We start from the raw sequence: 17,350 nt of genomic DNA, 5'->3' as shown, positions 1-17,350 counted from the left end.
TGATCTTTGATGCTGCAGTGCTGTGTCCTTGTGAGCTGCCCAACTGGAGGTAGCCATCTAATTCACAATGAAGTATGTAGCTCTTTAGATGACTGCCAATTATATAACTATTGTATGAGAGTAAAAAGTGCCAGAAAATACCTATTGTAAGCTCTTTGTAGCACAAGGCATACATTAACTGGGGAATGTTTTCCAACTCCTTTATTTTATTTTCAGCTGTTTATTTCTTTCTTTTCTTTCCTTTCTCTAGGCAGTGGAAACCAACCTGGCTTCAAAGGATAGTCACTGGGTCTATGTTAATGAGGTAAGAGAATGAGGCTGCGTAAAAAGGCTCATTTGCCTATTGTTTCTCTTTCTCCCATCCATTTCACTCTCATCAGCTCACTTGTCTTCCTTTTTTGTATTTAACGATAGACAACAGTTGTGGGGATGGGGGGTTTCAGAAAGTTGAAGGTGTTGTGATAGAGCCATCACTTTCAGTGGTTTACATATCAGTTTCTTTGTCATAGCAGCCAACTCCTAAGGGCTGAGGTCCCTTTGGCCTCCACAATAAAATATTTGAGGGGGCTGCCCTCCAAAGTTGATAGGCATTGCCACATCTTGTGATTAGTTATGTGGGGTGGGGCTTACCTCCCACCCCCAAAAAAATCCCTTGCCCTCTGTCATCTCTTTTTTGCAGGGCTTTGAAGCAGGGAGTGGGGCTTGTGCTAGGGTTTAGGTTTGCGCTTTGAGACTCCCAGCCACCCCCAACAAATGAAGACACAGTGACACGGGATTTTAGTTTAAGTTATTGGGCAAAATTTAGGCCACAACTTTATTGAATACAGAATGTGAGTGGTATTCGCTTAGGCACTGGAGTCATCCAAACTATAACAGACTCCCACCCGCATCGCGGAGAATCTGATAAAAGGGTGAAACACCGCCAGAGGGAGCCCTGCCGATGCAAACTGACTCAAGCTCCCCCTGGTGCCCCCATGGGGTCCTGGTATGGCACTAGCCCCTACCGCAGGGTTTCGGACAAGACCCAGGCCAATCCTTAATTCCTTTAACGGAATACCCTTGAGCTTGGAGGGGCAGGTGATGGCCGCACCTCCCCTCCCCACACATTGCTGTTCCAATGCCTAACCACCAAACCTTACAAAGTTGTGATGATTGTTACATGGTAGGCGAAAACCAAATGGCTCTGCCAATCTGCCAGATGTAAAATTTCCTACCAGACCCCCATTGCAAAATAGGTGACCAACAACGTCCATAGCAAGGCCAACACACCAAATAAAGGGTGGGTGGGTGGGCGATCCACTGCACGAAGGCAAAGAGGTCCAGGAAACATTGCGCAAAGATTAAATAATGTTTCGTGGCCACCCCCAAGCCAAGCCATTGGCTTTAGGGACCAAGTGCCATGAAATGACCAACCAGAGTGGAGCAGAGCATAGCGCTGCCCACACCAGGAGGTGGGAGATGCCTCTTTGAAGAGGATCCGATTTGTTGGATGGGTGTGTTTCACAGTCCTTTAGCTTCCTGAGCTTTGTTTCTCAAGTTTGGTGTTTGCAGATTGGCTCATCAGCTTCACGAGCTTCCTTGCTCCCAAGGCTCGGAATCTACCCTGAGCTTGGCCTGCAAGTTAGCATAGACGTTGTGCAGTTTTACAGATCTTTGCAAAGAATAATAAAAAACCAGACATCCATCATCTGGAGGTTTCCTGTGCATCTCCCCCACAAGCAACATTTATTGTGTCCATTAATCAGAGGGAAACAGTGCCAGATTAAACCCTGTGGAGGCCCCTAGGCAGTCAAAATCTCAGGGGGGGGGGCCTTGCAAATTATCTCCTAATATGTTTTGGTAATTCTCTATCAAATCAATATTATTTTGATCCATTGTTGTGGGGCCCCTGAAAAGCATGGAGCCCATAGGCTGTTGCGTACTCTGCCTATTTGGTAATGTGGCAGTGGAAACAGATGTGATTCACATACTTCTTATCCATCCCCCTGCTTGTCAAGTGTACCATTTTTGGACAAAAGAATCAAAACTTGTAAACATCCAGCTTTATTGCAGACACCGTTGGCGATGGAGACTCTCTCACACTAACTTCTGTTGGCGGGGTGGGGTGGGGGGATAGGGCAGGGAGATTGTCTCTCTCCAGCCTGAATAATACCAGAATGCAAATTGTACGGCTCCATTTCCAGACTTTTTCTTGGCTGGCATAAACAGCATGATAAAGATCAAAACAAAGTCCCGAGTGTGCCCGGGAAATGGCAAGGCTTGTCATCCTGTTCTTTCTCATGCTGACCTACTCCACTATCTGTGCTTGTAGGGAAGAAAGAATTATTCCACATAAACCTCAGAAATGCAGATATATAGCTCTTGGTGGTCTGCAAGCTTGCAGTCTGTTACCATGGACAACCGAGAAAGCACTGAGCTTACATGTAAGGCCGCTGCTCTCCAGTTTGCAGTGTCTGAATGTTACAAAAGATTAGCTCTCTGAGCTTGATGCATTAACATCTTGTCTGTAGAACTGAACTGATTCTATCACTGTTATCCAGTTCTGCATTGAGGCAATGTACGTGTTTGGTTTGTATGCCCCCCCCCAATTCCACTTAAAAGATAATTGAGCTTTATTTATGTTGTGTATATCAATACTGGGGGTGGGGGGAGAATGTCCCTAAGCTGTATTTTATAGAGACCCATATTGAAAGTCTGCACACTGAGAAATGACTCATAATATAAGCATGGCGGTGGGGGTAGGGAGAGAGAATTTCCTATGTGATCATTTATAAATTTCTGGCCACTTAGTGGAAGCTGCATTATTAGAAACATTTGTATATCTTAATAAATGTATGTTCTTTATGTGCTTAAGGCTGGTAAAATATTTAAATAAAGAGAGCTGTGTTATCTGTTGTTTTGTGCTAATGCATTATATAGGGGACATCAAGTTTAAGTACAGACTTCTTTGTTCACGTTTCATACCGTTCTTTTCCTCTCACTAATCATGCGGAGGAAGGCAGCCATATATGTTAACAGGAACTATAAATTGCTTTTGTCTGGTTAGCGGTAATGCATGGAAATTAAAAGGGGTAGTGGGTATAAAATTGCTACCTCCAAAAAGCCATTATGAATCTTCTCCAGTCCCTGTGATGTTTATGGAACTCGTTCTTTTTTGCTGTAATAGCTTCGTAAAAAAATCACCACGAGAAACGCACAGAGGAAATCAGTGTTTATATTCACATAAATACAATGCACTGTCTACTCTGTACAGGGTTTATAGGAGGATGTTGTTGCTGTTGTTGTTGAGGTGCTGAAATTCACTACCCCCAATTAAAACTGTGTAATATGATGCATATTTTTTCACCTCTCTTCTGCCAAAATAAGACTCCCACGGGCTTACAAATATGTACATCATTTATTAAATGCCACAAAATATGGACCCCCTTCCACTGACAGAGTACAGATAGGAGAAGCATTTGCAGGATGCAGATTTAAAGGTATCAATCAGAAAGTTCACGAGACAAGAACAAATTAGAATCCCTACATAGTGTGATAAAATCCCGGGGACAGGGTTATGATGGGTTACAAAGTGCAAATAGGTACATAAATATAATCCAGTGAAGAACTATCAATGTGCAAGCTTATATAGACTCTATAAAATTCAATTGAGTTAAAACAGACAACTATACATTCTCTCAAATGTCTAGAATCTGAGAGTTTGAACAGAGTAAATATGTACTCTGAGAAACAGAGAAGCACTTGGTATGCTGTCTAGCTACTAAGGGCTGGTGGGTGGCTGGCTTATCATTTTGAACTTCTGTATGGATTGGAAGGGACGCAGGTGGTGCTGTGGGTTAAAGCCTCAGTGCCTAGGACTTGCCGATCGAAAGGTCGGCGGTTCGAATCCCTGCGGCTGGGTGTGCTCCCGCTGCTCGGTCCCAGCGCCTGCCAACCTAGCAGTTCGAAAGCACCTCTGGGTGCAAGTAGATAAATAGGGACCGCTTACCAGCGGGAAGGTAAACGGCGTTTCCGTGTGCGGCTCTGGCTCGCCAGATGCAGCTTTGTCACGCTGGCCATGTGACCCGGAAGTGTCTCCGGACAGCGCTGGCCCCTGGCCTCTTAAGTGAGATGGGCGCACAACCCCAGAGTCTGTCAAGACTGGCCCGTACGGGCAGGGGTACCTTTACCTTTTTATGGATTGGAAGGAATTAACCCATGTAAAACCTTCTGTCCTACTTCCATAAGAGGACTTGCTCTTTGGAGTTTGATTCAAATTTGAGATACTCGGGCATGCATTTTTGCAGCATGTAAAGTATATGCACTGTTAATGGAGCATGTCTTTTTCGGTCCATAGCTGACTGTTTTCTTCTGCCATTGTAAACCATGCCTATGGGATGTGGTGGCCATTGACTAGGAACCTAGGGCCCAGATTGAAGCATAAATCCACCCCTACCAAGTAAAGGAATACAAACATCCAACAATAACCTTAGGGTGAAAGATACATGGCTTTTGGCTAGTCTGTTAGTGTCCCTCATAATTCCTCAAATGTTTTGTCTGAAAGGAACCTTTCCATTTGGTTCAAACAGCAATACAGCCGTACCTTGCTTCTTGAACAGAATGCGCTCCCGGAACCATTCAAAAACCAAGGCGCAGCTTCCGATTGGCTGCAGGAGCATCCTTCAGCCAATCGGAAGCCGCGGAAGCCACGCTGGACTTCCGGCTTCCGGAAATCAATCAAAAACCAGAACACTCACTTCCGGGTTTCAATTATTCAGGAGCCGATTTGTTCAGGAGCCAAGGCATTTGAGATTCAAGGTTTGACTGTAATTCAGTGGGAATTGAAGTTATATTCCAATTTTTATTTTAAAAAGGAACAAGCCACTCTCAACTTGTGTTATGCCTGGATTATCTGCATTTCAGAAGGGATGATCAGGATGCAAGTCACAGAGCTGCAGGGTTAATATTTATCAGAATGTAGGAGAAAATTAAAGGAGAGGAAGGACAAATGAAAGGATATGTGATCTGCTTAGCATAAAAGGCTTTAAGAACAAGGAAGAATGTGGAGGAAAGCAAGCATCTCTTTGACAGCTGGCGGCTGTAAGCAGTTTGACCACTCAGAAATGTGACAGCACAAGTCCCTGCAGGATCAAGACCAGCATCATTCAAATTCCAGGAGAGATCCCACAGGAGGACCTAGACAGGATCAAGAAATCCGGTCCAAGCTGACAAACTATAAGGAATGCAGTCCAAATAACAAAGCTGATTGCAGGCCAGAATCAGATGCAAGGAGCTTACTTGAAGCAGACACAAACAGGAACGTCGAAGGGCAAGGAGGCAGATAGTCAGGGCAGATATATCACAATATTGAAAACCAGACACCACCCAGCCCTTGTGTGTGTGTGTGTGTGTGTGTGTGTGTGTGTGAGAGAGAGAGAGAGAGAGAGAGAGAGAGAGAGAGAGAGAGAGCTCTTAACATTTGTGTCACAGCCTGGTACTTGATCTTTGTGTTTGATTAAGCAAAAGAAAAACCTTAAACATGGTGGCGAGATTTGAAGCGACATATTTTATCCACATACGTTAGTTTCGCATGTGTGAGTAAACTGGGTACAAATATGCCACGGACATTTTCCCATGATTAATTCATGGCGCAGCCCTTTCGAGTTAATAAAAATGTAAAAGTAGCCCTCAGAGCAATTTCAGTTGTGCATCCTTGCCCTGTGATTTTATATAGGGTGCCCACGCTTCAAGATGACCTGTTTATTCTACTATGCCCTAATATTAACTATCCTGTGCAAATTCTCCCTGATGCCTAGGGCAAGGGAGAAGCTTTAGGAAATGGAGTTGGACTCAGACTACCTGTGGCAGCACTCTACCGATTGGCGAGTGGGGAGAGAGGCCATTTTTGCCCATTCTCACTCATTTTAGCCCTCTGTTTCCTTCAAATACTGCTCCAGGTGATCAGGGGACCCTACAGAATACATGGGAGATGGCACTGGGGACTGCTGGATTCACTATCTGTGAATGGAACGAGCCCTTCCATTAATGGAAAGGCAACTCTGGATCTATCGCAGGGTGTGTGAACTCCCATTTTAGATTCGTAGAGAAGAAATGTAAAAACTGGAAGGACTTGCGCTTCCTGTTGTTTCTTAGATTTTCCATAAGTGCTCTAAGTGAGCTACGCATCAAGCCCTGGCCCGTAATTAGCTAATTCTGGAAGTCAACTTCCTCCTTGCTGTATCTCCCTGTCGATGCAACTTCCATTAGCTGCCGTCAGTGTTTCCAGACATAAATTGGTTATAATGAAATTTTCTCCCCTTTGTTTTGATGGGAAGATAAAGTGCAGCCCCATTGCTGTCACCTGAAATGCCACAAAACAGATTTAATTACAAGTTGCTAAACTAAGTTGGAGAGCTGAAGGTTAGAGTTGCTACTTGACTTTGAGGCTTTCATTTGTGGCTATTCACGTTAATGACTTTCAGTCAATTCAGATTAACACACATCCAATACGTTTCAAAGGGTAGCGCTTATTACCTCACCACAAGCTATCATTACCATTCTTTTGTTTCTTTTATCTGTCAAACACATTGCCAGAGGAAAGAATGTCATGCTTTATTCATGTTGTAAATTCTCTGTATGAGATCCCAGAAATATTTGAGGATGTTTGTTCTTTTCCTGTTACTGTGAGATTAGATCAGAGTTTCTATAGTACGGTAGTGATAGGAAAACACTTACTTTGGTACTTCACATTGGCTTACTGTGCAGAAACGTCCAAGAGCATCTTCTCAGCATATCTCGGTAAAATTAAGTTGAACAAAAAAAGGTATGCAACAAGATGTTCTTTTGAAATGAACACATGTGAGAAAAGGTCCCAAAGGACCACAAGCAGATAAAATACTCATTTTTAAAAACTCAAGTTTACTTTCCAAGACCACCTGCCGCCTACGGATCTGTCTGTTGTAAATGTTAATTCGCAGTTGATCAGCTGTAAACACTGATTTCCTTGTAATTAGGCGGATTTTTAAAAATCTTAATAAATTATTTTCCAATAAAAATGGAGAGTGGTATACATTTTTTCACCTGCTTTCCCTCCTGGATTTGTACCTGTCTCACCCACCTCTGCCACACAGCCCCGGAAGGGCATCTGCCAAGGAGCATAGCTCCCAGGCCAAAAAAAGGTTCTCGCCCTTGCCCACAATTAATATAGACATTTCCACTGTGGGTGTCATGAGTATTCTCATCCCACATTATGCTGCCATGTGATGTGACTATTGGCAAAACCTATTTGGAGTTTCACAACCTTCTGACTAGTTGCAGGACCTTAGCCAGACCTAGCAGAGTACACGCAGAATCCACGGAAGCAATTGGTGACTTGGCTGCAGACAGGATAGACAAAGCAGGAACCAGGAACTTGTAGTTAGGTTTTTATTATCTACAGTGGACCATTTACAGGAACAGAACACGGATCTTTTGCTAGCTCTCTCTGACATGACTCACAACTCCTACACTCACACAGAACTCTGAACTCACGAACCTCTGAACGAACACATTCCAGTTAGTAGGCCATTAATTACCACTCCCTTGAGACAGCTTGACCAATCAGGGAGCGGTCTCCATGTCTCTGTTATCACCAGGCAGACATACTCCTTCAGATTGCCTTTTGGCTGTCTGCCAAACCTTAATTGACTCTGTGTGAGTAGCTGCACGTACACAGTTTCCCAACAGTGACACTAGGCCACCACCATGTACATTGAGGTACATTTATCGGAACCAATTTGTAATGTGTGGATTGACACTGAAGCCTCTCTGTCTTTAAGCCTGGGACCATACACAAACTTCCCTGGAAATACTTAACTCAGTAGAACTTGCTTGCAAGTACATGTGTCTAAGATGTGGCTGCATGATTATTTTTGTCCATTCCTGGTCTGTTTAATTTTCTTTCCCTCCAACTTCCAATGGATCCTTGATTTAATGTCCTCTACCATCTCTGCCCAATTCTGCAGAGCACCTGCTCTTCTACTTTTGACTGTCAGAGGCCGTGCTACCCATTCAGTGCATGATGGATGATTATTTACTTTGCTGTCTCTGCTGTAGTCTAGACTTCCTTTCTTTCCATTTTCACCTCATGGCCTCATTCATTGTTTGTGCTGGTGGCTTTATTTCTCACTTGTCTGATGTCATTCTTGGATAATAAATCTATTAGTAGCTATGTTCTTCCTCCAAAACTCAAGTTGATTTAGATTATTTGCATCTAGGATGTATCTTATGTAAATCTTCAGCTGTTACTGCTTCTCTCTATAAATAATCCGTTACTTAAAGTTAGTTCTCATTGAAATAAATGAGACTTAAGTCATGTCTAACTTGTCCCAGTGGTTTCAGGTACGTTAAACTTAGTTTGGATACAGTCCATAATTAATATTGATGGAAATGGAGCAGGAAAGAGCATTAACAACTAAGATGGTGTTGTCTTGATAATGAGGTACAGAACTTAAAATATCATAATCAACATTGTTTACTGAATATAATATTTGGGATATTCTTTGGCAGAAGAAAGCTTCAGTCTACTTTTTGTTTCCAATGGTGGCTGGGTATGAAAATGTTCCCCATACCCTATATCAGTCTTCAGGTACTTTCTTCTGCATGCCTAACACATTTTCAGTTTTCTGAGTGCGGTGGGAATAGCTTAACCATTTTTTTCTACCGAGAGAAAGTGTCAGGGACTCGCAGGGCTCTGAGGAGCAGGTGGAAGTGGTACCAAGGCCAGAGGCTGATGCAGGGGAAGCCAGTAGCTTCCGAGCACAATTCAAAGTGTTGGTGCTGACCTTTAAAGCCCTAAACGGCCTTGGTCCAATATATCCGAAGGAGCTTCTCCACCCCCATCGTTCTGCCCGGACACTGAGGTCCTGCGCTGAGGGCCTTCTGGTGGTTCCCTCATTGCAAAAAGCCAAGTTACAGGGAACTAGGCGGATGGCCTTATTGGTAGTGGCACCCGCCCTGTGGAACGCCCTCCCACCAGATGTCAAAGAGAACAACAACTACCAGACTTTTAGAATACATCTGAAGGCAGCCCTGTTTAGGGAAGCTTTTAATGTTTGATGCATTACTGTATTTTAATGTTTTGTTGGAGGCCACCCAGAGTTGCTGGGTATAAATGATTTATTATTATTATTATTATTATTATTATTATTATTATTATTATTATTATTATTTATTAGGTTTTGTGCCTCCCATAAGACAGGAGCCATAGCTGGAGGATGAGGAGGGGTCTGAGTAGTTAGAGGCGGTGGAGGAAGGATAGGCGATGCCTGAAGGGAGAGGGTTGGCAAAACCCACTCTGTCCCCTCCCCCAGGATCTGGCAGAAGGGTGGGGGGTCTTAAAGAGCCAGGCGCACCAACAACTTCAATCTAGGAGAAGTCACAGGTTGCTTGTACTTGTGCCACCAGACTAGAGCACTTATGCTGGCATGTAAGCATGGCTCCCTGTTGCTCCAACAGTCTGGCTGGGGGCACAAGCCTGGGGAGGGGTGGCAGCTGCCTAGCCATTGTAAGTTCATACTTTGGCAATAAAGAAGTAAACTACTGGCTGTTTGTACTCCTTGGGCTGGATATGCTCAAGACAGTAAGAGGCAACAATTAATATCATTTCCTAATAATCTCGGAGAACAGATGTGCCATTTCTTTAGCTTCCTGAGCCCCGTGGAAATATTGCAGGGCCAACTCGAGGCAGTTTTCCCCCCTGAGCAGTTAGAGGATACAGTAAGAGTAGGATGGTGTGGAAGCCACGGGTGGGCCAGAGAAGGAGGGATTCCAGCTGATGACACAGTGGCAACAGGATGATTCCTCCTCTCCTTGAATCCAGCCCCTCCCATGGATCCGGGGCGGGGGGGGGGGGGACTGAATAAGCAAATGGCGGCTCAAAATAATGGTCTCTCTGCCCAGACCTAGCCACCGTGCCAGGAACTCCAGCTGGCACTGTCAATTTGTTTCTTCCCTCCCATGCAAATTGCCGGTGCTAGCTGTTTTGTTTCCTCCATGAGTTGTTGAGTGAAGCCCCGTGCTTGTTTGTCCTAAAAAAAATGTTTAGGGGTACTCTCATTTTCCTACTCATATTGAAATACTGCCCCTCAATGAGGCCAAACTTAGATTTTTTTTTTGGTAAAAAAAATATTTAATCATTTTTTCAATACAAATAACAACCGCAAAAGACACATACAACCAAAATAACACAATTTGACAATTCAGATTTGAATACACTGATATACCTGTGACTACACCTTCTAAACAATATTTTCCCACCTCTCTCTCCTCCCCCTACTTCCCACCACTATCCGCCTTAAATATTCCTTCCACATTTCTTCATATTTATCCATTCTTAATTTGCATCGACATGCAATTCATTCATATGTAGCTAATCTGTCCATATTATCAATCCATGTGCTCAATGGAATCTTTTTGTGGCTCTTCCAATTCATCAAAACAAGTTTTTTTGCTTCTAATATAGCATGCTACATCCATTTATATATTTTTTTTGACCCCTTGTAATCTCCCAGGCCAAACTTAGATTCACAAAATGTTTAGGGGTATGTGTACCCCTGTGTCTTCCCAGAAAAAAACACTGCTTGTTTGCATACCTAGAACAGCACCAACCATGACTCCACATTGCTGCTCTTCTATAAACCAAAATATGCAAGTAAGGGAAATCCATTTCACGTTTTTAAAGCACCAGCCCTGCTGTAAATACTGCATATAAGTCTACAGATTTTTCATCAACCTCATGATCCTCATGCCTATTAAAGTTTAATCTTCAGATTTTTCTCAGGGACATTTTTTTTTCATGGAACTCTTTTTGGTTTGGTAAATTATTAATGTCATTAAAATTTATAATTTTCCTTCATTACCTCTAGGAAAATAGGAGTTTTTAATGTGAAACATAATTGTCTCATTTTGCAATTTGTGTTATGATAACTGAAGGCAGCTAAAGGAGATTTAAATATTTCCCCTGAGCAAAATAGCTAGGTATTGCAAACACAATAATTGATGTTCTTTGTCTGCAAATAAATAAATACACAAATGGATTGAGTACTGGGAGCCTGAGATGCTTTAAAATAATCTTTGGGTTTAACTTCCTGAATGTTCAGGAAGATTAAATATTCAGTATGTAGTTTTGGCGGCTGAAATGGTGGTGGTGGTAGAACGTTTTTCCCCAGAGGCCTCCAGAGAGCATTAGCTGCCTTTGGGATGCTGCCTCTTACAGAAGCTAATGAGCAAAGCAAGAAGTAGCTTCCATGGACATAGGCGCTGCCCCTTCCATTCCCAGACCATAGGTTATTGCACTAAGATCACTACATATCATCTATGCCTTAGAAAGGGAATGTGGGGTTAACAGAAGTCAGCAAAGTTAACAGACAAACTGTGAGAAAAGGACAATAGGGACTTTGAAAAAGAATGGGAAACTTTTACAATGTATTTGCAGAAACAAAAAATGGACTCGTTGGCAGGATTTAAATAAACATTTACAACTTCATTTACACAAAACAAGAAATATAACAATGTGATAACATAGTATTATATATGAACAGCGGAATGTATCATTTGATGCAATAAACCAGAAATGGAAGCTGAGGGAAGTCAACAGTGAGGGGGAAATTGAAAAATGAATGTTTAGTATTGATATTGGAAATTTGTTTTGAAAATGTAAAATCAATAAAAATTTTGACAACAACAACAAAAGCCAGAAGTTCTTATAGACTACATTCTGTCTCCCCCATCTAGCATATTTTTAGATGTGTGCTCTATTAAAATGTGTTGGTTCTGTCTGTCTGCCTCAATCTCTTCCCCACACCCCTGAGTTTTAAGAACAACACTGAAGCTCAAACACTTCTCATTGTTAATACAGGCAACCCCCATTTTCGTGTGTTCAATATGTGTGCAATCGTGCACACACACATCATGATGAACCCTGAAAGTGACCAGAAAATGTCACAGGAGGGGTAGGGGGTGGAATAGGGTGTTTGCAGGCTTTTCCAGTGGTGTCTCAAATATACACAATTTCACTTAAATGTGTGGTGCCTTGGAATGTAACCCCCACATAAACTGGAAGTTGCCTGTATGACCAAACATGGAAATAGTTCCTTACTTATGCAGCCTCCCCCCCGCAACTATTTAAATAAATACTCTACATGGGAAATTGGTAGCTTTCGAATCATCGTGTGTTTTCGGTCAGTGGCGTAGCATGGGTTGTCAGCACCCGGGGCAAGGCAAGTAATTTGCACCCCCTAACCCGTGGATTTGCGCCCCCTAACCCGTGGATTTGCGCCCCTAACCCTAACCCCCAGATGTTGCGCCCGGTGCGGCCGGCCCCCCCCTGCATCCCCCACGCTACGCCACTGTTTTCGGTCGTAAGTTGTGAGAATTATGTCAGCTTCTCATAATACATTTGCCACCGAGGCGTTTCCCCTGGCCACAAGAGTAAGCAAATAATGAGACTATTAAGTACAGCTATGCTTGATCAGACCAAAAAGCAATGCTTTGCATGTACCGTTGGGTTTAATATAGCTTGTGTTCATCGGTATGATCTTGATTGGATGTACCGTAATTGACTTTAAAAGAAGAAGGGCTGATGCAGAAGAGACACACTCTTGCCTGAAACCCCAGAAAAAAATCTTGAGTAATGTTATTCCGGGCACCAAGAATCTCACTCCCTACACAGATTAAGTTGCATAAAGTAGGTGACACTGTTGTGCCACAAGCACAAGTGGAGGGCAGAACAAAACAAGGTGACTCATGTCAAATGTGTTTTCCTGTCCCTTCCGAAATAGCCAATTTAATCAGATGGAATATTCTCAGAAAGCATGGATGCTCTGACAATATCCTATGGCACCTGTCATTTAGAAAAAGAGGGGGGGGGAATCTTCCTGGATTTATTTTCTTTAGTTCCAAGAAAAAGCCATAAGTGCTTTTAAATGAGCCGTTATTTAGCTAGTAACCTTCAGATTAACACCTTGGTCTGAAATCTGTCCTCCATCATCATCATCATATTATGGCACAGGATAGAAAACACTACAAAGAATAGGTTCAGATTATACTTATCGCACAAATTTGATAAGCTGTGCTTATTTACTTGTACATTAATACATGACGTAAGAATGCCATTTAGTGAGGATCCTGATTATTCCCCAGGAACATCTATGTTTCTGGCCACTTGATAGGCTCTGTGTAACGAGTGGAGGTTTTTATGGTTGATTTAATTGTCTTATACTTTAGGGCATGCATGCCATAAGTGCAAGCTCCTTTGATTTAAAAGTGCCTGTTTATTCTGTTGATACTTTTGCCATAGCTATTATGAGAAAATATACAGCAATCCAACAAATGTTTTAAATTGAAGTTTCAATTTGTAACAAATGGTGGAATTATATTGTACGTTGCTTTAGGATGCCCCATGGGAAGTGATTCATAAATGAAATTACAGTGGTGCCCCGCAAGACGAATGCCTCACAAGACGAAAAACCCGCAAGACGAAAGGGTTTTTCGTTTTTTGCGACGCTTCGCTAGACGATTTTCCCTATGGGCTTGCATCGCAAGATGAAAGCCCATAGGGAAATCTCGGGGACCTTTTTTTAAATGCTGGCGGTGGGGAGCAAAGCCTTTTCCCCCCCTCCGGACTTCAGAAGAGGTCCAGGAAGGCCGGCGGGGGCGAAAGGCTTTGCTCCCCACCGCCAGCATTTTAAAAGCGGTCCGGGATAGCAGGGAAGCGCTTCCCGCTATCCCGGACGGCTTTTGAAGGCAGGCAGGGGGGGGCAAAGACTTTTGCCCCCCGCCGGCCTTGGGAAGAGGTCCTGGACCTCTTCCGAAGGCGGGCGGGGGGCAAAAGTCTTTGCTCCCCCCTGCCTGCCTTTCCGGGAGAGCGGGAAGGCAGCGCTGCCTTTTCCGCTCTCCCGGAAAGGCAGGCAGGGGGGAGCAAAGATTTTTGCCCCCCGCCGGCCTTGGGAAGAGGTCCTGGACCTCTTCCCAAGGCGGGCGGGGGGCAAAAGTCTTTGCCCCCCCTGCCTGCCTAACCGGGGGCTTTTAAATCGTCCTGGGACTGTCCGGGGCGATTTAAAAGCCCCCGGACGGCTTTTGAAGCCTCCCCCCGCCGCCCGGCATCGGGGCATCGTCCCGATGCCGGGCGGCGGGGCAGGAACGCCTCCGCCCGCCGCCCGGCTTCGGGGCATCGTCCCGATGCCGGGCAGCGGGGCGGGAAAGCCTCCCCCCGCCGCCCGGCTTTGGGGCATCGTCCCGATGCCGGGCGGCGGGGCGAGAAAGCCTCCCCCCGCCGCCCGGCATCGGAACGATGTCCCGAAGCCCGGCGGCGGGGCGGGAAAGCCTCCCCCCGAAGCCCGGCGGCGGGGCCGCGAAGCCTGGGTGCGCTGGCAACTCTCCGCAAGGAGCGCTCCCGCTGCTTGTGGAGAGGTCCGCGAAGCCTGTCCTGGACCTCTTCTGAAGGCCGGCGGGGGGCAAAAGTCTTTGTCCCCCCTGCCTGCCTTCCCAGGGGCTTTTAAATCGCCCCGGACAGCGGAGAAGTCCTCCGCTGTCCCGGGCGATTTTAAAATGCCGCCCGCCAGAAGAGGTTGGGGGAAGGCGGTTTCCATAGGAACGCATTAATTGATTTTCAATGCATTCCTATGGAAAACCGTGCATCGCAAGACGAAAAACTCGCAAGACGAAGAGACTTGCGGAACGAATAAATTTCGTCTTGCGAGGCACCACTGTAACACCCACCACAACAAAACAACCACAACTGTCTTCACATGATAAGTCTGAATGAAGAAGAAAAATGCCGTAGAAGCATACATTTCTTCCATTTTAATTATTCTACCTATTTACTTATTACACTTAGACTTCACTATTCCCTTGTGAAGCCTGAGAAAAATATTTGGAGCTATTAATAAGTAGTTCCTCATCCAGACACTGAACAAATTTATCCAAACTTCTGTTCACCCCGCCACTTTCCCAGGGGGAAATTGATGGTTTAGAGCTGAAATTGATGGCTTAACACAATTGGGTTTTCTGCAGATTGCAGTTTGTTCTGATTTAACACTAAAGAGCAGCCTTCCCAGGGAAACGCAGTGGGGCAAAGGCAAAGCCACTCAGACCCATGCCTAGAAAGGATGGGGCAAGCGCAAAGCTGCTGGGAGCTATGCTTTCTAGGCACAGAATGTCCTGTGTAGATGAGGCCAGAAATTGGCTAAGTTTTCACTAGGTAAGAGCACCAAGTTCTCTCTGTCTTAGTTATTTTCTGTTTTTTAAAATATGTCCTCAGAAATATATAGGTGCTGGACTTGAATAAATAAAAGATTCATTCAAAGTACAATTTATCATGGAAGTGGATTCTAATGAATTTGTTTCTTTCCTCACAGGAAATCAGCGACAATGAAATTTTGGAACTGGTGCACAGTGCTCTTGGGAGGATGACCGTCATACGGCAGATCTTCCCTCTGTCAAGAGAGAACAATCAACGATGCATGAGGAACAACCACCGGATATCTTCGCTCCTCTGTGACCCACAAGAAGGTTATCTTCAAATGCTTCAGGTCAGTAGCATATCTGTTGAGTAAGAGGGACCATTCCTTCTCTTTCCCCTGGGAGGAGGTCATGACCTGTGACTTTACTAGGAAAGTTTCACAGGAGTAATAGAACAGAAGAAATGCAAATGGAAGGACTAAGGTCTCAGTGTGTTCCACATACAGGATGTAAATGGCTGTTAGCCAACCCTATTATCTCCACCCCCTAGTTTCCAAATGCTTTAGTTCTAATTTTATTGGCAGCCCATTGCACTGACTCCTGTCAAATCCTCTTGGGATGCTATTTTATGTAAAAAATATGTTATGTTCTATTGCCATGTATTAAGCAATTTCATAGGCACAAATGTATTGTCTAGGGAAGTTGAACATGGAAATTTTGACAAGAGCTGTGCTGAAATGACTTACCTGGTTTTTGCATTCCTTGGCGTGTGTTGAAACTTGCAATTTTTGATCCTTGAGAATATTCTCGTGTGGTTTGGTTGTGTGAATATAGATAAGCGCCACAACCCTAGAAAGAGCTAAGCACTCCTAAGCTCATTCAGAATTTCTGACCCAATATCCTTTTAAAATCAAATAAGAATAAACAAACTGTCATAGCCAGGAATGTGAGAATTATATTCAAAATGTCCTCATAGGTACATTGGATTCATGTTTATACATTATCCCATACCTAGAAGCAAGCAGGAAGCTCAAATTGTGGGGAAAGGAAAGAGAATAGGACTTTTCGTTGATTGTAAGGAAGTCATAGGAAGATGCTACATCAATAGTCCACTAGACTCAGAAAAATGTCAGGTACTAGGCCGCCAAGTCAATTGCAGTCTTTTTGAAAAGGAAAAATGAACATGGCATTCTTCATTTGACTTGCTTAAAAAGATCTAGTTCCAAGAGATAATTACATGCTGGAAAGATGATTTTCTCAAGGCCATCCTCCTTGGTAATTGTTCACCTCACTTTAGTTGGAGGGGACATCCAGAACAGGGCCTCTGAAGAGGATGTTAAGCTATGGGTATGTGCACATCTGATGTAGTGATGTCTGTTGACTTGAACAGCTTTAATAGCTACGAGTGGCTAGTGGTCATGCTGCCTCCAAGATCAGAGGCAATTTGCTTCCAAGTGCTAGTAGCTGAGGAACACTAATGCGAGAGTATAGTGGTACCTCAAGTTAAGAACTTAATTTGTTCTGGAGGTCCGTTCTTAACCTGAAACTGTTCTTAACCTGAGATACCATTTTGGTTAATGGGGCCTCCTGCTGCCGCTATGTGATTTCTGTTCCCATCCTGAAGCAAAGTTCTTAACCCGAGGTACTATTTCTGGGTTAGCAGAGTCTGTAACCTGAAGCATCCGTAACCTGAAGTGTCTGTAACCTGAGGTGCCACAGTACTATTGTCCCAATCTCCTGTTGGTGGGCTTCCTATACACACCAGGTTGACCGCCATGGATTCTGGGCTAGAAAAGCTTTTTGGTGTGACCCAGTGGGGCTCTTAAGTTATCTCCCCATCCCACCACACTGCAGCATGTTTTCATTGCTGTAGCCAAAGCACCTCCTCTTGGGCCATTGGAGATTCTGCACCTGCTCAGTTTTCCTGTTCCCAGTTGCAACTGAAGCAGTAGAACAGGAGTGATGATTATATTAACTGCTCCCCCATGTCAGACCTCAGATGTTGTTTAGAATGTTAATGGTAAAACATTTACTGCTTTCTCTGCCAGATTGGAAAGAGTGTTTCGGTGTTGTTGTTTCCTTTTGAAATGTCCAGCAGTCATCAAATCAAGTTAATATGTAGTAATAAATAATACCTGGCCCCCTTTCTTAC

General features: G+C 44.0%; 1 protein-coding gene across 6 annotated transcripts in view; it reads left to right on the top strand.

The window, feature by feature from the left end:
* Window positions 1-17,350, top strand: part of GRID1 (glutamate ionotropic receptor delta type subunit 1) — a 700,182-nt gene that overhangs the window by 544,112 nt on the left and 138,720 nt on the right. For all 6 annotated transcript variants that reach the window (XM_081913537.1, XM_081913538.1, XM_081913536.1 and 3 more), the window contains exons 5-6: window positions 251-304; window positions 15,375-15,548. In XM_081913537.1, the coding sequence (XP_081769663.1) occupies window positions 251-304; window positions 15,375-15,548 (228 nt within the window). The remainder of the gene's footprint in view (window positions 1-250; window positions 305-15,374; window positions 15,549-17,350) is intronic.

Source organism: Podarcis melisellensis (assembly GCF_964234715.1).
Source record: "Podarcis melisellensis genome assembly, chromosome: 5".
Lineage (NCBI taxonomy): Eukaryota > Metazoa > Chordata > Lepidosauria > Squamata > Lacertidae > Podarcis > Podarcis melisellensis.
Note: the sequence above shows the minus strand (reverse complement) of the source record. Positions and strands in the feature narration are given on the sequence as shown.